This window comes from Lepidochelys kempii, chromosome 9, assembly GCF_965140285.1.
Source record: "Lepidochelys kempii isolate rLepKem1 chromosome 9, rLepKem1.hap1, whole genome shotgun sequence".
Taxonomy (NCBI): domain Eukaryota; kingdom Metazoa; phylum Chordata; order Testudines; family Cheloniidae; genus Lepidochelys; species Lepidochelys kempii.
The window spans coordinates 74,970,452-74,992,024 of NC_136388.1; the positions used below are offsets into that span (position 1 = coordinate 74,970,452).

A 21,573-nucleotide genomic window follows, 5' to 3' on the forward strand; every position below is an offset into this window, starting at 1 on the left:
ATGAAATCATGCTGGTACTACAGCGCGTAATATAATTTATATAAAATGTTTTGCCATATTTAAAGTCTTATCTATGTTTCTATAATAACATGGAGTTTTCAGTGGTTTATATCTGCCATTTTAAATTATGCACTGTTTACAAGACTTACAAGTTGTCAGACCAGATGTATTTTTAAAATTAAAAATGGAGTAATTTGGAAGTTATTTGATAGCTAATAATTTATTTTAATGTTGTCCTTTTTCCTGTTTTGCAAATTTTCTGTGAACGAAAGTTTGTGGGGGAATTTGTTGTTAGGAATTGTTCAAAGAACATATTGGCTAAAAATGTTTACAAAAAAGTTGTAGATGAACCATTTGCTTCAGCTATTTATTAAGTTATTTGTGGTATATGGTTGGTCACACCAATCATATGGTGGTATTTCTGCTCGCTGACTGAAATATTTCAACTTTTATGAATAGAAGGGAAATCAATTGATTTCAAGAGAGTCACATCATGCTTACTTTGTGTGTCAACTTTCATGCAAATACATTCACATGAGTAGTTATGAGAATTTCACTTGTGCAAACATTTTTGTGAAGGAAACTTACTCATCTGAATATTTGAGGTAAACAAATAAAAGGGTCTTGGGTATTGAAGCAAATTTGTGGTTTTAGTCTAATGGATGTTTGGCGTACTTTTTTCACGATATTTCACCCCCTTTTGTCTCAGAACATCAGAATTATGACATCTAGTAGTTTTTAGCTTTTTTTTGCCAAGAGAAATCAGGTGCTTTAAAAAAAATGGATTCACTATGAAATCATGAAATTTACAAGGCAGTTTTCCTGTATTGGGGAGCCTGGTGTTTTTGAGTTCAGTGGGAGGTTGGCAGGATTTGGTCCTTACTTTGTAATATTTTAATTACATAATTAATGTTTCTTTCAGGATGTTACGTTTTATTCATTTCTCAGTACAGTCTTGGAAGTTGGCATAGAGTTTAGAAGTCTAGAGGTAAATTGTTTTATAGCAAATACCATAAATGAAGACTTTCAAAATGAAAAAGCAGACTATTAGATGACCTTTTTGCTAATCTCTCCTCAAAAGCTTGATTCTACATCTGCCCTGCGGGTGGGTTTTCTCCAAAAAGCAACTTCTATAAATGAGGCTTTTAAAAATAATAAGATGGGATAATACGCCACCTTTCAGAAAACCCACAGGTACCACCAAACCATTCCTGGGTATAATTGGGCAGTCTAACAAGAATTATACCAAAAACAGAAAAAGTCATATTTTGGCAAAAGTGATTAAGATACTAAATTAATAATTCCATAGAAATTGTGATACTTATGATGGGTCAACAGTATCTTATTTACTTACACCTGCCTCACCTGGCTCAGTATAATATGTAAGAAGAGGTTTTAGTTGCTGTTAAATTTAAGTAGCTATAGATAAAGGAAAACTCATTCAACCTTCAGAGCCATTTACACAAAGCATAATTCTGCAATTTTGGTGAAATTCATCCAAGCTCAGGGCAGAGTAGCTAGAAAAAAGGACTGGGTGTCAAGCCTTGTTGTCTTGTTTCTTAATACTTTATATTCTGTAAAATTTTTCAACTTTATTGCTCCATAGATTCTGAAACTGCAAGGGTAACACTAAAGGACCTTCAAAGAATGAATCATGGCTCTTTGTGTGGTTAAAACTGAATACTGTGGAAGTAAGAAAGTTAGTGTTTGGAACTCAATCTGCAGGTGACTAGATAATCTAGCTGTCTGGGAAGCAAAATTTGCTGCCTTTGTTATAAAAATAAAATACAAAAATAATTCAGAACATGTTTATCAGAAAGCTATTCAAATTCTCCTTTAACCCTTCGCTGCTGGAAAAAAGCAGTGTATGCCCTACCACTGAACGTTGAAAGTTAAACTCTGAAACAGGCAATGGGACTCAGGAAATCTTAACTTCCACAGTGAGAGAGAGACAGAGAGACAAGTAAGTAAGTGGATTCCAGATCAGGTAGTGCATTGCAGCTTATAACTAACACATTGAAAAGCACTAGGAAATGAGTAGGTAGCCCTTGCAGGTCTGAGAGAGGTGTTATTGTCCGTTCATAACGGCTTGCCCAACTCAAATGATGAACTGTGTGCATATTCTGCACTAGCTAAAGCTTATGAGTCCTTTTCAAGCACACAGTAGCCCTAACTACAGTACTTTGCAGTAATCCAGCCTTCGCGGTAAAAAGGAATGGACAAGTACAGTGAGGCCTACAGCAGTGAGGACTGTTTGGAGGCTTCTGGCTGATTATACATGGAGGGGGGTGGGGGGGGGGAAAGGCCTTGTGTGCCACAGTGTCACCTGAGCATCCAGAAGCAGTGATGGATCCAAAACGACTCAGACACAGCATTCTATTGACAAGAGCCAGACATCTACCTCAAATAAAAGGTACTTTCACAACATCCAGGCAGTCCAAAGCCTTTATATAGATCCCCATGACAGAAAATCACTAAAACACTTTTGGGTGTTAATTATACTACATAGGATTAATATAAATATAAAGGATATAAATCTTCATCCTTGAGGGCATAAGCCAAATACTAAATGGCGGGGGAGGGGGCTACGAAGAAACATTCCCTATAGAAGGTCATTCTGCGGTGAAATACAGGCTTTTTTGCACTGTCTTCTGAACCATCTAGTTTTGGGCACAATTGTAAACAAGATTCTGGACTAGATGGAGCACTGGTCTCCTGTGTTAGAGCAACTTCTAAGCTGACAGCCAATGTTCCCTGAGTAAATATAACACTTTGACTTATAAAAAGAACAGGAGGACTTGTGGCACCTTAGAGACTAACCAATTTATTTGAGCATAAGCTCGTGAGCTACAGCTCACTTCATCGGATGAATGCATCCGATGAAGTGAGCTGTAGCTCACGAAAGCTTATGCACAAATAAATGTGTTAGTCTCTAAGGTGCCACAAGTCCTCCTGTTCTTTTTGCGAATACAGACTAACACGGCTGCTACTCTGAAACTTTGACTTATAAAGTTCCATGATTTGGTGATTTAAACATTTCCCCTCTAAATATTGGTGTAGTGTATCCTTTCCCCTCACTGTTAGTTGTTCACTCTGTAAGATATTTAGATGTTTTCTGAGTTTGTTCAGGAGGGGAAGGGATGGGGAGAGAAATTTTGCCTTTTTTCCCCCTTAGCTATTAGTGGTGCTTTACAGTTTGAGGGGTTTTGGCAAAATAACACCCCAGTGACTTCTTCCTGGTAATACCCAGTCTGTGCCAGTCCTCTCCAGTGCTGCTTAACGCATGCATCTAGCCCCTTATGATTCTTTCCTGGCTTTCCTAACTGCCCCTCGTACCATCCTAGTTCTCTTCCTGATACTCTCACTACCTTGCCAACTTTCCGTCTTCTAACCTGACCATTTCTAATGCCCTTGTGGCTCTTCTTGTCGTTCTCTAGCTATGTCACGGTTCTCCCGTGGTCCCTGATTCGCCCACAATTCTCAGGCTTCTTTGGGACTCCAGTACTGTCCATTTTATAATGCTCTAATGTTGCCCCTGATCCTCTTTGACACTCCATTGGTCCTTTGTACAAACCTCAATCATCTTTGCACACGCCACTTAGCCAGAACTCCTCCAAAACCAATATGCAGCTCAGACTCAATCTTACAAAGAAATTAATATAGGTCAGAATCATGGCTTTAATTCTGTGCATAACTTCTACTACCCAGTGTGCTGATAATGCTGGGGTCCATCTCCTTCCCTTCTTTGTTTTTTCAACCCAGCCCTCTTTTTCTTCTTCAGATGCAAGAGAGTAAGATTAGTTAATCTGATTCATCAGAGCAGATGAGGAAATACGCAAAGCTCTATCTCAAGGGCAGTGGTGGTTCCCAAAATGAATAGTTTCATTTCTCAAAAGGAAAAGGAGTACTTGTGGCACCTTAGAGACTAACCAATTTATTTGAGCATGAGCTTTCGTGAGCTACAGCTCACTTCATCGGATGCATACCGTGGAAACTGCAGAAGTCATTATATACACACAGAGACCATGAAACAATACCTCCTCCCACCCCACTGTCCTGCTGGTAATAGCTTATCTAAAGGGATCATCAAGTTGGGCCATTTCCAGCACAAATCCAGGTTTTCTCACCCTCCGCCCCCCCCCCCCCAACTCACTCTCCTGCTGGTAATAGCCCATCCAAAGTGACCACTCTCTTCACAATGTGTATGATAATCAAGGTGGGCCATTTCCTGCATAAATCCAGGTTCTCACTCCCTCACCCCCCTCCAAAAACCACACACACAAACTCACTCTCCTGCTGATAATAGCTTATCCAAAGTGACCACTCTCCCTAAAATGTGCATGACAATCAAGGTGGGCTATTTCCAGCACAAATCCAGGTTTTCTCACCCCCCCCCCCACCACCACCACTCCCATACACACACAAACTCACTCTCCTGCTGGTAATAGCTTATCTAAAGTGATCATCAAGTTGGGCCATTTCCAGCACAAATCCAGGTTTTCTCACCTTCTGCCTCCCCCACAAACAAACTCACTCTCCTGCTGGTAATAGCCCATCCAAAGTGACCACTCTCTTCACAATGTGTATGATAATCAAGGTGGGCCATTTCCTGCACAAATCCAGGTTCTCTCACCCCCCTCCAAAAACCACACACACAAACTCACTCTCCTGCTGGTAATAGCTTATCCAAAGTGACCACTCTTCCTACAATGTGCATGGTAATCAAGGTGGGCCATTTCCAGCACAAATCCAGGCTTTCTCACCCCCCCACCCCCTCCCCCGGGAACACACACAAACTCACTCTCCTGCTGGCAATAGCTCATCCAAACTGACCACTCTCCAAGTTTAAATCCAAGTTTAACCAGAACGTCTGGGGGGGGGGGGGTAGGAAAAAACAAGGGGAAATAGGCTACCTTGCATAATGACTTAGCCGCTCCCAGTCTCTATTTAAGCCTAAATTAATAGTATCCAATTTGCAAATGAATTCCAATTCAGCAGTTTCTCGCTGGAGTCTGGATTTGAAGTTTTTTTGTTGTAAGATAGCAACCTGCATGTCTGTGATTGCGTGACCCGAGAGATTGAAGTGTTCTCCGACTGGTTTATGAATGTTATAATTCTTGACATCTGATTTGTGTCCATTTATTCTTTTACGTAGAGACTGTCCAGTTTGACCAATGTACATGGCAGAGGGGCATTGCTGGCACATGATGGCATATATCACATTGGTGGATGTGCAGGTGAACGAGCCTCTGATAGTGTGGCTAATGTTATTAGGCCCTGTGATGGTGTCCCCTGAATAGATATGTGGGCACAGTTGGCAACGGGCTTTGTTGCAAGGATAGGTTCCTGGGTTAGTGGTTCTGTTGTGTGGTATGTGGTTGTTGGTGAGTATTTGCTTCAGGTTGCGGGGCTGTCTGTAGGCAAGGACTGGCCTGTCTCCCAAGATTTGTGAGAGTGTTGGGTCATCCTTCAGGATAGGTTGTAGATCCTTAATAATGCATTGGAGGGGTTTTAGTTGGGGGCTGAAGGTGACGGCTAGTGGCGTTCTGTTATTTTCTTTGTTAGGCCTGTCCTGTAGTAGGTGACTTCTGGGAACTCTTCTGGCTCTATCAATCTGTTTCTTCACTTCCACAGGTGGGTATTGTAGTTGTAAGAACGCTTGATAGAGATCTTGTAGGTGTTTGTCTCTGTCTGAGGGGTTGGAGTAAATGCAGTTGTATCGCAGAGCTTGACTGTAGACGATGGATCGTGTGGTGTGGTCAGGGTGAAAGCTGGAGGCATGTAGGTAGGAATAGCGGTTTCATTTCTGTTAAAGCAGGAGCAGTCCGACAACTTGTTTTAGAAGTAACATATCCCATACTTTCAGAGAAGGATGTTAAAAATGCTTAGCGCTAAGGATACGGGTGGGGATGTTTCAATGTCTAAAGCTGTTCAGTTTGTAAAGGACGAAAATGAAATATAACAGAAGTATGTAAAATAATGAATATTGTAGAGAAGGTCAGCTTTTCCCATTCTTACCCTGTCCTACTCATACAGGAAAAAAAGGCCACCACAGCTGCTCTTTGGGACCCACAAAACTTACAACTATCCCTGATTTTGGGGGTTCTACAAATTATCAAGCATAATATCCATTTTATTGCCCCCCTTCTAAACTAATGGATTAGTCATGAGCCCCCCAACCTCTGGGGCTCTTTGAATCCATGACTGTAGGTGCCTCTGGTTTTAGAGAGACGATAAAGCCATTTGAAATAGGTGGGAGTGCTAATGGCTTCCAATGGCATTTGGACCACATCAAGCTCCTTCCTATTTGATAGCCAGTTGCCTGCACATAAGCTGCCTCCTCTGCTGACCTCCTGGGCATCTATCATCCATTTTTGTTATAGTTTTATACTGCTAACATTGTAGTATCTGATCGCCTTCTATGTAAAATCGATTACCGATAGCAAAGTCCCTACTAGACTTTCTGGAGTTGTTGCTCTTCACCCTTTTGGTGCCGGTGATGGGGGTGGATGGGTGAGTAATATAAGCTCTGCATGCAGTGGCATTATGGTTTTCGTTTTGGGAGGTGGGGGTTTTGGGCAGCAGTTGAGGGATGTTAGTGATGAAACTTGTTTTAGCGGAATAAGCATTGGGTCTAAAAGAGGAATTAGTGCATTCTGAGCCTGACTGAAACTGGTTAAGTTTGGCAAGGGAAAAAAATTGCATTGGCCCTCAGAAAAACACTAGGGTGAGCTCAGTATACCCAATGAAACTTAAAGGTAACCTATTTAAAACAGGAAATACTTTTCTACCTAATGTACAGTTAACAATAGAAGTCACTACCACATGAAACAGCGAAGCAAATAGTTTGGTGAGATTTGAAAGAGAATAGGCATTTGTGGGAATAACACTACCATGCCCAGCAACACTAGCTGGGATCAATAGTCTTTCAGATGTTTATCCTCATATATTAGGGCATAAACTGATCACCAGTTAGAGGTCAGCAAGAAATTTCTGGCCACCATTTAGGCTTCATGATTTCCTGTGACGCATTCAGTATTAGTCAATGCTGGAGACTTGATAGTGGATTAAATGGACCATGCGCAGATTCCAAAATGGCAATTCCTATGTGATATATAGATTTGTACTACCAGTGGGTTAAGTTTGCATCACTTATCTATTCCTTTTGCTACTATTAACAAAGGAGTGAATTAATATTCTGTTTTTGTATTCTTACTGCAAATTTTGCCTTTAGAATGGATTCATGTTTTGCCATTTTCTGTTCTCGTTACTATGTTTGTTATGAGAATGAGCTATCATAACTTTAATGTCCAGGATAGTCTGTGAAACACTATAAACGTTTAATAGACTCATAAACACAGACTTTAACCTTTTCAATATTCTGTATTTTGATTGGCTACCCATTCCACTTCATCCCGACAGGTTACCAAGGCTGTAAACAGGAAGAATGGGAATGGCTAGTGAATCAAACAGCAGAAATACTGAAAAGGTCAAAGTAGTGCAGTTTACTATTATCTTCCTCCGAATATATGAAGCGTTACAATTCTGATACCACATTCTTGTGACTTAGATTGTGGCAAGAAGAAGAAATGGGACAAAATAAATCTGTTCTTAAGACAATCATTATAATGTGGATGGAAACTAGAACATACTTAACTCATTTTCCTTTACCAATGTTTTGGTGGTGCTAGGTTTCTGCACTTCCCTTTCATGGCTTGTCATGTACTGGACAAAAAGCAAACCTGCAATTTCAGAACAAATGCTTTATTTTTGGTTATGGAACTGGGAATGCTTCTCCAAATGTTGGCTTAGTGCTAAAATCTCATTATTCATCATCCTTTTATTCTACATAGCTCATTTTATAAAAAATATCCAAGTACTTTTTCAGTCAAGGATTACAAAAAAAAGTTATGCAGTGGAAACGCACACAGTGAATTTGAGCCCCAGGTGGACTCTAAATTGAAATAAATTGACATTGGTGCACAGTATGGCAAATGGACAAAATACCATCTATACCAGGCAATACAGACCTTTGTTTTCAATCAGACATGAAGACTGAGGTACTGTAACAGGCACTCTGTTTTATTAAATTGGCTATGGATTGCTACTCATGCTATTTTTGTCCATGGAACAATTTCTGAAGCCATCTAATATTACCCCTGTTTAGGAAAGAAAAGGCACTCAGACAGCAGGTCAAGAAGTGAATGTGTTGGTGAACTCTCTTTTGAGGTAAGGTGGAGCATAGTAGATGGGTTGAGGGGAACAGAGGAAACAAACAACTCATCTCAGGTTTAGTATAAGATTTCGAGATGGTGGATTTAATCCCTGTATTTCTAAATACAAACAAAGCTATGCTGTCAGATATGGGATAACAGGAAACACAAGAAGATGAAAACATCATTTGGTTTGTATTTCAACAATAAATTAAAAATGGCAAATATTAAACATTCTTAACTTGAGTTACTGTAAACTTATGTCACCTATGCAACTTATTGCACATCTTGTTCTACCAAACGCATATTTAAAGAAAAAGTCTCTTTCATACCTGCCTTCTGCATCCTAATTTTGGTCTGAACCATCTCCTGTAGTTTCAGTTCTGGACTGCATTCAAAACCTAAAGACAACTGTCTTCTAATTTCAATACAAATGCGACTGAAATAATGGCTAATTGTACAAGATTTCTACCATTTTACACTGAAAGCTCAAAAAAACCCATATTGCTGGCATCCTAGTTCTGATAAGTCTTTAAACTTGAACCCTTATTCGAAACCTGCTCCAGATACAAACACAGCAGCTTCAACCCATCTCCTCGGCAATGCAGTTATCTTCTACTAATGCTGATCAAACCTTTTCTACTGAGAGGGAATGCATAATGGTGTGATACGAAGTATGTATTTTTATACAAACAGATTTTGTTACATTATACAATAATTTCATCACATTTCACCAAAGATCTCTTCTACGTATAGTCAAGTGGGTTCTGTGTTGTTTGCCTGCCTGTCAAAGATGAAGTTTGCGCTCCTAGAACTCCTACTGAAGTTACCAGGACTTTTGGGAGTGTATGTGATACAGAATTTGGACCCATATGTTGTATGTACATGTCATTCTTACATGCTTGTTTGGTTTGACTAGTATTACCCATTAAGGGATTTTTCTACTCCATTTAAAGGTATTCAGTGGAAAGGGCTTGACTGCAGTTTTTCTCAGGCAGAACTCCCATGGGTTAAAATTGGGATTTCCTTTATGGAGAAGTCAAATAACATTTAATAGGGATTAAACATGCTACCATTCTCTATAAAAGTCTATAGATATTTAGACTTGGTGGGTTTAGTGATCCACAAGACATTTACAAATCCACTTGTACAATCCACATTTCTGTCAAAAATAGGTCAAATAGCCAATGTATTTATAAAGCTTGAATGATGCAAACAGAGAAAAGATGAATAATCTAATTTTCAACAGTATGAGGTTTTTAGTTGTTAGCTACTATGTTATAAGAACCTAAAAGTGAACACTTAGTTCTTAATTCTCAACAGGATTCTGAGATATGGAACTGTTTTTTTATTTTAATTTTACTTTTTTGCAGTATCATACTGTAGCAAAAATTGTCATGCAATGAGATCGATTGGTTTTCCACAGTTATTGCACAGAATTTCTGTTTTGGTGTATGATTCCCAACATCTGCTGGTGGGCTTTCAATCTGGTTTAACTAGATCACAAGTTACTAGCTGTAGATATGTGTAACAAAGACTGATTCTTTAATCCAGACAGAACTACAAAACCTTCCACACTGCTCATATTACCTGCCATTTGCCCTAAGTCTGAAATGGAAGGGAAGTTAAGAGTTAAGATTGTTGTTTATCCTTCAATATTTTATGGTCAGTGAGATCTGTGGGAGGGAGCTATTTTAAAGGCCAACAGTAAATAGGAAAAACAAAACTTCCTGCTTTGAGACTAAAGAGAAAATAATTGTCAGATCTAAAATAGCAGAAATTGTACATTGGATAAATATTATTTGTTCTTGGGATGCAGAAGTTAAAGACTTGCATCATTAAAAAAACAATCTAATGGCAGAATAATAGTGATATTTTTTTGTCCTGTAATATTAATGAGCAATGTCCCATAATAAAAGAAGCCGTTTCTAGATTCTGCATTTATTTTTGAAATATTTTTTAGTATTTTAAAATGTACTTTTGCACAGGCCAACTTTTAACTGCCATTTTCATGCTGTTGCATCCTGTCCCTTTCTAACATGCAATTGACCAGGAATAGTGCAGCGCTCCAGAGCTAGAAGCATGGAGATCAATATCGCAGTAAGAAGGGGTCAGCATTAATAAAATTTATCAGTAGCTTCTTAGCTTATGGTTGACAGGCTTTAAACAACAGCAAATATTCCTTCTATCCCTTTTCAAGGTTTAAATTGGTATTTACAATTTTAATCAAGAGTCTGATTTTGCAAACATGTACTATCAGGACAAGCATAGTGCTTATTGTCAGTGGGGCAATGTTGGTTGTAAGCATTATGCCTAGTAGTGAGTGAATGAAGGATTAGGCCTCATCTTTGCAGAGTCCCACTGAAATAAAGTCCTGTTGCATATGGGTGTGCTGTGTATATACAGACCTCTTCGCAAGTTCAGTTTATCTAGGTTCTGGTACTGCACACATCACAGAGGTATCTAACCCTCTAAGGTTGTAGTTTTATTTTAATTACTCACCCTATCTTCAAGGGGCTTAAAATTTGACCAAACAATCAGCTTTGTCTGAAATTTGACATGTAAAATTACATATTAGGTTCAAACCTCTCATTATTATTCCTTTTTAGCATATTAAAAGAAAAGTTTATTTAGTTTGGCCATTTTCATAATTTACAAGTTTAAAAAAATTGATGCTTACTGCTTTAAGAATCGTTTTGATTTTGGAATTATTTAGCATCTGGGCCATAGTATGGTCTAATTGCTTTTGATATTTAAAAAATAAAATTAAAAACAGCTGAGAGATGGTGGTTTACAAATTGGCTGTTACACATGTAAAGTAAATTTTATCCCACAGTCACTCTTAAGGATCTTAACAACAGCTATCACATATCCTAAATACGTAATTACTGTGGAGCCTTTCTCATCTATTGGGTACATAATACTTCTTGTAAGAAAGGGGAAAAATGCACATTTTAGGTCCTGATACAATCCTACATATATATTTGCAGGAACTTTATGTGAATGAGTAGTTCAAGGGGACCACTCACATGCATAAAGGTTGTGTATATATTTTTATAGGATGTGAGCTTTTGCATCTGATCCTGCAAACATGCACATGAAGTACTCATAGTGGCATGGGTAATCGCACTAAATTAAATGGGACTGCTCACAAGTTACCTGTGTGTGCTTCAGAATCAGACCCTTAGCAAATAGACTGCAAAAGGTCATCAGCTCCTATTACTGTGCCTTTCTTACCTTGTTGTGGGATGAGTGAAACATATAATACATGCTGACTTCCATTTGTGGATCTGCTACTGATATCAGTGGCAGTTTTGCTACATAAATCCAGGGCATAATATGGTCAGATGGTTTCACCCTGCTCTAGTTGAAGCTGTGGCATAATTTCCATTAAAACAACCCCCCTCCCCCCAAAAAACAACCCTAAAAGTTTTATGTTCAAAGGTTTTTAAAGCTTCTTGGTCAAACTCAGTCTAGGTGTGAACCCACTTCATATCCTGAATTAGCTCTGGAGTAATTCTACAGTAAAGTGAGACACTGTCCCTAGCTCTCAGTGATTTTGCTTTAAAGTGACCAGTTTGATAAATGACGTCTTTCCTAAAAGAGAGAACAACATTGCTACCGTGGGAACATTTAAAATTGAAATTCTAAAAAGTGTCAGATTTTCTCCTTTTCAAATAACATAAAAAAGCAAAGGCAATTCAACCACAAAATTATTAAAATATGGTTAAGGGTCTCTATTAAAATCACAAAAGCAAGGAAATTCAGTCTTACCACTGAAATACATTTTCCAGTCGATTCTTCTTTGGGCTATGTGAGGTATTTAAGCACTAAATTAGTGCCTTCCCTTAATGCTCATGGCCATGAAGAATACCTCTTAAATCCCTCAGACATTAATACTTCAATGGGAGCGATGCCTGTGTGGTGACTGCAGGAACAGGGCCAATTTTGCTCTCAAAAGAGGGCAAAGTAATTCAACCCAATTCTGCTCTCAGTTATGCTGCTGTAAATCCAGAGTAATTCCACTGGAGTCAGGTGCTCAAGTACCATGGTGATGGGCAGTCTTATAAAAGCTAACGTAGCTTCTGGTTTTACAATGCTACAACTGAGAACAAATTATGGACCTCTTCTTATAGTCACTCATAAAAAAAAAAAAAAAAGCACAAGGAAGCATATAGGCAACTTCACAAATACAGGATTTCAGGGCTGATTGTTTCTTAGATTTTAATCTTAACTTATTCTTTCCTTGTTATTGGTTTGTCACACCTTTAGCATTTGTCGGGCACCGTATGTATGTTTGTGAATAGGGAAATATACTTGGGTTTGATTTTTTCCCCCCAGAAGGCACTAGCTCCTCAGCTCCATTTGGAAGTTAATGGAAGATGTGGGTGCTCAGCACCTCTGAAAATCAGGGGTGTGTGTATGAGTTTGAGAATAGAGGAGAGGACAGTGATCTATACTTAACATAAGAGGGCACAAAAGAGTTTCATTTTGCTCAGAGGGAAACTAAATTAGAGAGTGAATGGGGTGCTGAATTTTTATTTCCTTTGTGGATTTTCCTTGCGGATTTTCCTTGCTTGTGGTTCTCCACTCACCCCCTCCCTCTATACATAATGATCTTTTAAAACACTTTTGTTTATATTTTATTTTATTCTTTTCCATTTTGCCTATCAACAGCAACTCTAGGTGTATGGACAATTACAAAAACAAAAGCCCTCTGCCATACAATAATCAAATACACACAACATCCAAATGATCCTAACAGGACCCAATTCCAGCTAGAACCTTCCACTCTGAACCAACACCTTTTTGAAAAGCTTTACCCCATAAGGCTCCAAAGTGTAATAGTAATCATAATCACCTAAAGTATTTATTGATCTCATAGGCTTTTCTTAAGAGTCCTTATCGGTGGTGGTTAAAAAATATTTCACTATGTGTCTAGTTGTGACTAAATTAGTACATGGTTACTTTGTATATTTTCCATCTTTTCTTTTATTGTGGAGGGAGGGGTGGTGGGGCAGGATATGAGAAATATAATGACTTTGTAATTGTTTCCCTTCTGCTTTTCAGTCCTTTTTAAATAGTTAAAAACTATGGTCCACAGTTCTGAAACACCCAATCAACATAAGTGCTATTGTGAGTAGCCAGATTTAAGCCAATAGGAATAGGAATACAGCTTAGTGTTTGCAGGAGGCCTATGAGGTGATCAAGGGCCCGATCTTAGTCATTACTCAGCAACATGACCATTGTCTTTTCATATGGGTCTCTGGCCTAATGAATGCAGGCTGACCACTTTGAAAGCAAAGGAAGTTTTGTCATTGACTTCAGTGGGAACAGGATCAGGCCCCAAAACTGTGATCTCCAGTGCAGTGTCAGTAGTTAAAAGATTAAATTGTTTTTCCAAAATGTATTCCTATGATAGGAAAAAAAATAATTGCACATTGTCTACACTCTACACCCCTCTTTTTAATAAATTCAGGATTTTCTGTTTGTAGCCTGAGTGGAGTCAGGGTAGCAGCAGCAGCCTGAGATGTGAACAAATGGAAATCTATGAATGCTAAATACTTTCCAGGGAACAGTGCTTGGTTTATTAAAGACAAACACAGCTCCCTCCTAGCTTTGGTGCTAGTCTCTCTCTCTCTCTCTCTCTCTCTCTTTTTAAGGGTTTGCTGCAGCCTGTCAACAGAGGTATTTCTTTCTTTCCCCTCCACTCTCCCCCCCTTAAATTGTACATAGGACTGTTGTATTTTTTCTTCCAGCTCAGGCTGAGAGACTATATATGAAATTGTACTAACAATTCAGCTAGGCTTTGTTTGCTGGTGTCTAGCCATTCCTTCCTCCCTTCCTCTCCCCCAAGACTTATTTTGCTCCTATAGCTCTGATAAGGTGCTGAGGATGTAGCTTTCCAGTTTCACCCCCTTAGCTATGATTAACTGTTGTTTTTCAATACTCCACTTCTTGTTCACATGGGACAGAGCCCCCCCAGTACTATGAACCTGCAGCAATCTGAACCTAAAGCTGCCTCCCTGGCAAGAGCCATCCGCAGAGGCATCCCTGCAGCTAACCCTCAGACCCAGGCATCTCTTTCACTTGGTGTCCAGGGGAGATGGGGAGGGTGAGCCCATGGGGCAAGAAATATGTAACAAAAGAAACTTCATTCATGCTGCTTCCTGCTGGGGGGCGGGGGGGGGGAGGAGATAGAGCCATCATTCTACTGGTATCAGTATGCTTTTATTAATTTTTTTAAATCTGTTCAATGTATTGAAGTCTGGATGAAATAAACTGAACGAAGGAGTGTCTACTCACACAATTGGCCCCTACTGGACCATCAACCCAGTGATACAATGACATTTACCGTAAACCGAAACAAGGATCAGCCTTTCCACTGGGTGTATATAATGTGTACATACATCTTATGTACGGTGTGTTTCTATATAAACCATATTTGTATTTAGATATCTCTCTAGACATAGCATTAATGTAGGGTACAACTGCACCGTCTTAAATAGACGATCGGGAAAATCTAGGTCTATTGTTCCTAGGAAAAGTTACCTTCTAAAAATGGTTATAGTCTCTTCGTCTCTCCAACAACCGTCACTACTTCACGGCTACAGAATAAGAGTCCATACTTTCAAAAATACGAACAGACCTCACCTGCACTGTGTCTCCAGGTGGAGTGGGTGACTCTGTGTAGAATACACCCCCCCCCCCACCATCAAGCGAAATATTTTCCCATCGGTGCCAGCGAAATCCCTGTCGCTACCTCTAGGACGAGGAGAAAGACCAAACAACAGCGCCCTCGTGTTTAAGACACAAACCAAATGCCTCAAGCCACCCAGCATGTCCCCCAGCCCTACCCCAGAAACGCGCTGGCTCCAAACCCTGGCCGCGCTGGGCTGCAGGAGGAGTAAGCAATGCCTCCCTCCATATTGCAACATCAACTCCACCCAAGCCCCGCTAGGCAGCAGCCCTCCGGCGAGCCAAGCGCCCCTCGGGCGGGAGAGCACCGCGAAAGGCCGGGGCAGACCTTTCCGAAAGGAGACCAGCGGTGGCCAGACACCCGCTGAGCTGGGCTCGGGGAGTTGCTCGTCGATTTGTGCCCATTGCCCGGCGCGGGGAGGGTTCAAAACCAGGGAGAACCACGGTGGATCTCCTGCGAGAAGCTTTGGGGGCCCTGATAAAAGATTGAAAGGATCAGAATACAGATGGTCTACAATGAGCCCAAGGCCGGAGCTGAGGTTTGTCCGAAATGTCCCAGTTTATACACCACGCAAATAAAGCAACGTTGTTTTTGTAAAAATGTTTATTTAACCCTTTTTTCCCCCTTTCACAACAATAAAATATTGCGTCAATATAAACCCCTGGACTAAAACTGGTCGACGATCAAACACGACAGCGAATCGTGTGTGTATAATTTTTTTTACACCCATTTCGGCTTTTGGGAACCTTTTTTTGTGTTTTTTAAACATAATGCGGAATTTATTGAAAATAAATAATCGTGGGCAACGGCAATAGGCAATTTTGAATAAAATAGTTGAAAAAAGCAACCTTTAATGAAAATAGCGTTTATTATACATCAGTTACTAAACGAATAAACTAAATGATCTGTCTTTAAATTAATAACTTCCAAAAACGTTTAATATACAAAACTGTACAGGTATAAAGTTGGCAGAAATAGTCAGGTCCTCAGTGTCGAGATTTTAGCGCGTACTGAAAAATACTTGAAAAATATAAATGTCAAAATGAAAATCTTAAGGGGGGGGGGAGAGAAGAGATCTGGGGAGCGCAGTAATGCAATTTGCTAATAAAGCTGCAGCTTCAGGGATGCAAAGCAGCAGGGTCAACATGGGCCTTCCGTCCTAGCTACCGGTATGTCTCCCCTCCCCGAGCTCAGCCAAAAACTGGGGGAGGCAGGGTTGGCCTTGCCTTTAGGTAGTATGGATTGGGGGGGGGGGTGGTCTCCAGATAGCGAGCTGTGTGCGGGAGTGTATAAATAACTATATTCTATATATACACACACAAGGCACACAACCAGCCCAGAGTATCCCCCTCTATGGAGACAGTCATTATACAGTGTGTTTGGAGCAATATTTGTGCTTTGTGTGCGTTTATAATAGGTGATTTTCCGTGTGTGTGTAGATGGCTGTATATTCACACACATCTGTATACACTCACATATATATAGTATGTATAGACATATTTACACACATACATACTACATATCTGTGTACACACACAGAGTACATCTCTACTGAGGGCTGGGAAGAAGGGAAGGATAAAGCACAGCTCCTTCATATGCCAGAAAAATGGTTACACTTTTTTAGCATTTTTATTCACTTGCCTTTTTTTGTTTGTTTGTTTTTTTTTAATAAAAAGCTTTTCAACAAATCTAGCATTTCCTCGTGAGACGAAAATAAGCTCAGCATGAAACAAAAGCGGGCATTTCCCCGAAATTCATTTCGACACCTCAGGATCCCTCTTTAATATTGAAACAAAAATACAGAGAAACTGATTTCTGAAGCCAAAGCGCAGAATTATTAAGGTGTTTTACTACAGACCTTCGCAGTCTGCCGCTGATCAGAAGCCCAACACAGCTTCAGAAAGAAAAGAAGGGACACATCCTTTATTTTATTTGCAATGCTTAATTTCAGATCTCTCTTCCTCCTCTCCCCCCCCCACCCCCGCCTCCGTGGAGGAGGGAACAGGGAGTCGGGGGGGTTATTTCAGAATTGCAATCTGACCGTTTCGTGGTTTTAGGAAGTTATTTGAATAGAAGGAAAAGCTACAACAAATCAGGCTGTTACTCTTCATAACGTGCAAGCGGCAGTCAGCTGTGTTACAGTCAAAGGAGGCACAATTTCCTGCCTTTGGGGTGCAGAAGGGGGACCCCACTCCTCTAGTATGGAATTTGGGGGAATGAAGGGGAGCGAAGGGAATTATCCCTTCTCCCCACTACAGTAACAGTGATATGCCCAATACATGGAGCGGGGGGAATGATTGCTCAATTCGGTACAAATTATGCCACAAATATTGTGTACAGTTTGTAGTAAAACACCTCAGACATTTAAAAACGCTATATAAGTCTTTAAAAATGCAAAACTAGTCTATTGTAAAACAGATTCACCTGAAATACAGCTGATATAACCAAGGCGCTGGAAGGTTATTCATAGGCACACATCTGTCTTTATTTTTTTTTCTTCCTAGTGGAGACCGAAAACAAACCTTGTTTGATAGTAAACAATATGTACTGATCAGCGAAAAGGTTTGAGAGAAAATATTGCCCAGGCGGAAGAGCAGGAAGCCCCATGCTCTAAGTCTTCGAGTATTTGTTTTTGTTTCCTCTTTAAGCATAAGTTAAAACCCCCTTTAGAAAATCCGCGCTGTTCCCAGTCCTGTCTGCGAGCCGAGCCCTATAGTCAAAGATCGTGGCAGGATGTGTCTGTTTTCACGTTATGAGAATAAACCTCATGTTGCTGCTGATCCCCTGGTGGAGTCATTCTTTTCTCTTTTTGCCGTCTGTTACAAAACCAGACACGCACCACTTCTTTCTCTAACTGCAGGCTGTCTGCCAAGGAGGAGATCTCTTGGGCTGCAGGTTTGGGACATTTAAGAAAATGAGTTTCCAAAACCCCTTTGACACTCACCTCTATCGAGGTTCTCTTCTTTCTTTTCCTGCCTTGGGCTGCGATTTTGTCAATACTAGTCGGGCTGCCGGTAGATGAATCTGCCTCTTCTAGCCACTTGTTTAGTAGCGGTTTCAGTTTGCACATGTTCTTAAAGCTGAGCTGCAGAGCCTCAAACCTGCAGATAGTAGTCTGGGAGAAAACATTGCCATAGAGAGTCCCTAGTGCTAAGCCAACGTCTGCTTGAGTGAATCCCAACTTGATTCTCCTTTGTTTGAACTGCTTTGCAAACTGTTCCAACTCATCTGATGTCGGCGTCTCCTCGTCAGAGTGATCCTGACAGTGATGGGAGCCTATATCTCCATGGTCTGCGGGGTCCCTCAGCACTGGGTGCAAGCTTTGGGTAGTGGCTGAGGCTGGAGGTGGTGTTAGACCCCCATGGTCCAACATGCCACTGACTGTGAAGCCAGGTTGCGAGTAGACATTAATAGGCTGTCCACTGGAGGTTATTGATGAGTTATGAGCTGGACTGGCTCCCCATGCGTTGGGATGATTTGTATGGGGCGAGTGATGAGACACATGAGGCGACCTGTGATGGATGATTGCGCCAAGCTGGAGATCTTCTCTTCCTGGCTTCACGTCTTGCTGGTCGAGGGGGCTCGTCGCTAGCGTGGAGGACCACGGAGTCCCATCACTGAGGCTGGTCACCCAGTGGTGTCCGAGAGGATGCCCATTGCTAGGAACTCCCTGTAAGTAGTCACTTTGGAGAAGTTTTTGAGGGTTTCTGAAAGGACTCCCTTGCTGCATGCCCGCAGAGTCTGCATGGACTAAGGAGCTGGAACTGAGAATGCTGTAGGGATTAGAGGCAGCTGTGGCCATGGTTGGTGTAGGTCCCCTACTAGTTATAATGTGGCAAAGGGAGCAGCTTCAGCCTTTGACATCTACCAGGCAAGGGAGCCAAATCAGCAACCACTGAGTTATTGGCAGCGCTGCTGGCCAATGACAGCATTTCATCTGTCGGGAAGCTTTGGCTGCACCAATGAGGGGTGAAGAGGCAGGTCGCGCTGTCCAAATTAGGTTTGCGAAACCCAGGAGTTAAAGTGAGTCTGAAGCAGGAAGTGAATCAATCTTTAGGCTCCATTGGTTGCTGCTAGCTGGCTGTCCACGGTTCATTTGTTTAACTCTTTCTTCACTGCATGCCAAGATTTGTTTTTAAGATCTTATGAGAGGGGAGGGGGGATGACAGAGCATGGTTTAAATTTGTAGTGATTAATTCCAGGTACAGCAAAAAACAGAGGTTAAATGCCGGCACCGAAGACTGACAATCTATCCTTAGCACAGTTCATACGGACTCCCCAATCGGTCCAGCATTGTAAATGCAACATGAAGGTAATTGTGAGATGATAAACTATAGATTTATATCCCCCAACAAACAAAACACCCAAACAACACCCCCCCACACACACACACACCTAAAAGCAACCACGTCTCAATCTTTACATTTAAGGTCCATATCCTATAATCAGGAAAATTAATGAATATACCCTGCCCTAAAATAGGATTTAAAACGGGTTAAAGGGAATATTTCCTGGAGGGCAGAGCTTTATTACGAATTTAAATTTTTATTTTGTTGTTTGTTAACCAACAGTCAACCGCTTCCCTGATTTAAATACAAACCTTACAAGCTATTAATAGCATTCAGTTATTCTCCCCGATCGTCTGGTCAATTGGGGTCCTTGCTTTTATGCCTATTACATGTCATTTCATATCAGCAGTTCGACAACTTCTAAATCCCACAGCCACTAAGCACTCCTTCTGGGCGACACACTTCTGCAAGGCTCCAAAATATGTACAATATATTTCCTCTTTCCGGATAATTTAGTTCACTGGGATACGTTTTGCCCATTTAGGAAATAAAAAGGTGCTTTCCAATATTTGTTTAAATAAATTATAATGATTTCTCTTCTCCATCAAAGTTTGAAATAGAAAAAGAAATTAATGAGGTGTATCTTCACTAAACACTGTCGTAGGTATATGAATTTTATGTTGCTCGGTGCAAGTAAGAAAAGGGAAATATATTTTGGTGACCAGGCAAAACAATGAGTGTATGAGAGAGAATGGGAAATGCTAAATTTTCTCTCAAGTTCAATTTCAAATAATCTGTAAGTTAGGTTGGAGGAAGACATTGTGTTTCATGCTTCCTCTTTCAAATGGTCTGCTGAGGAGTAGCGTTAGACAAATCTGAGTATTTCAGATTTGTTGTAGCGCTCAAGCAGAGAAAATTAAACACCTAATACCTTAGAAAATCTCTGAAGTTAAAAAATGACCTTTCCTTGCATAATTTTGGAGGTAACCTAGCTGCGTAATTATATTTGCACTTACAGAAGACTGCATCAGAGTTCCCTTATTGGTTTGAAATTCCATTAAATATATTGCAAGAGCTCCTAGGTTAAGCTTGATTTAAATTTGCATACATTTTCATATATTTAGCAGAAATAAAAGAAGGCTTGCAGCTACCAGAAAGTCATTAAGGCATTAGTTTCTCTGAGAAGACAGATCTGGAGAAAATTCAAGAAAATGAATATATGTATCTATATATCTCTGTATATAAACAAGGTGAGCTTTCCTCTGATTCCTTTATAGGTAAGCAGCATCCGTTTCCTCATTATAATAATAATAATTAATAATAATTTCTCATTGAAGCCTAAACCTGCACATCTGATATTTGTAAATTTGAATGTAATTTCTAAAAAGATGCGTGTGGTAAGTTGTTTGAAATAGATTTCGATATTTCTGAAAAATAAGTTATGGAGAAAGATGCTCATTTCCTCTGTGTTTTCTACCGAATTAGGAATGTGCTTTTCCATAAAGGGCAATGCCATTCTTGTATGGATGGTGCTCCATTTTCAGGGTTTTTTCGCCGCTTTTAACCTAAACGTTTATTGTATTGCATTTATTTATTTCGAGGCCACTTTTGCAGCGAAGTGGGGTCCCTGCCCTCTTTGAGAGTTGCAGTATTTGTTGGTGGCTGCCTCTAAAATCGAACTTCGGGAAACTTTTCAGGTGCAGGGGAGGCGGCTCGCTTGGAAAGTCGTTGGAAAGCGTGTTGTGAAGGGTCAGTTGAGAGGTCAGAAGATGAAAAATGTCTCTGCAAAAGAGAGCGATAGCCCCTTTGCCCGTTTCAGAGCGACATTTCTGACGGCAAAATTCCTAGTCAGACTCCAGCCGGTCAGACTGCGGTTGATCATATGTATGGAAAGATATGAAAATAGATCAGACAAGACTTTTAACATAAATATTACCGCTGCCTGATGCCGGGTGGGCGGGGAGGGGAGAACTACTACTGTATTATAAATGTAACTAAATTATTTAAAGTTAATTTGCACTCTAGAGTCTAAAATATTTTTTCCAGTCCCCTCTGTTCTTGAAAATGAATGTTCACGTCAGCCGTTTAATTGAAGTAGAGCCTTTAACGGGGAAATAAAACCCTGAATATCAGATTTTAATATTTTTAAAAATGTAACCAAGCCAGAAGCCAGAGCCATAAAGGTGAGCTCCTGGTAGAGTCTGATCTCGCCTATACGAGAATATGCTTTATTTTAAAGTCTTTTTATCTGCATATAGTTAAATCTTCTTGCTGTTCTAACTAATCTGCTGGAGAGGGTTTCTTTAGCTCTTTCCTGTCAGTCTAACTTCCCAAGTGTAACAGATGCCGCTCTCAAGCGGTCCTTTCTGCT

General features: G+C 40.3%; 1 protein-coding gene and 1 long non-coding RNA gene across 2 annotated transcripts in view; one reads left to right on the forward strand and one right to left on the reverse strand.

The window, feature by feature from the left end:
* Window positions 1–15,529: 15,529 nt before the first annotated feature.
* POU3F4 (POU class 3 homeobox 4) lies at window positions 15,530–18,771 on the reverse strand. Its single transcript, XM_073360917.2, has one exon. It carries the CDS (start codon window positions 18,713–18,715, stop codon window positions 17,630–17,632), a length of 1,086 nt encoding a protein of 361 aa, XP_073217018.1. The 5' UTR covers window positions 18,716–18,771; the 3' UTR covers window positions 15,530–17,629.
* A 367-nt stretch (window positions 18,772–19,138) lies between these two features.
* LOC144930839 (uncharacterized) overlaps window positions 19,139–21,573 on the forward strand; it is a 356,516-nt gene continuing 354,081 nt past the window's right edge. Inside the window, exons 1-2 of the long non-coding RNA XR_013636263.1 lie at window positions 19,139–19,225; window positions 20,327–20,452. This is a non-coding gene — a long non-coding RNA (uncharacterized LOC144930839). The remainder of the gene's footprint in view (window positions 19,226–20,326; window positions 20,453–21,573) is intronic.

What these genes read in the sequence shown, in the direction of transcription:
- POU3F4 (XM_073360917.2), bottom strand. Translation starts at nt 18,715, where the DNA reads ATGGCCACAGCTGCCTCTAATCCCTACAGCATTCTCAGTTCCAGCTCC.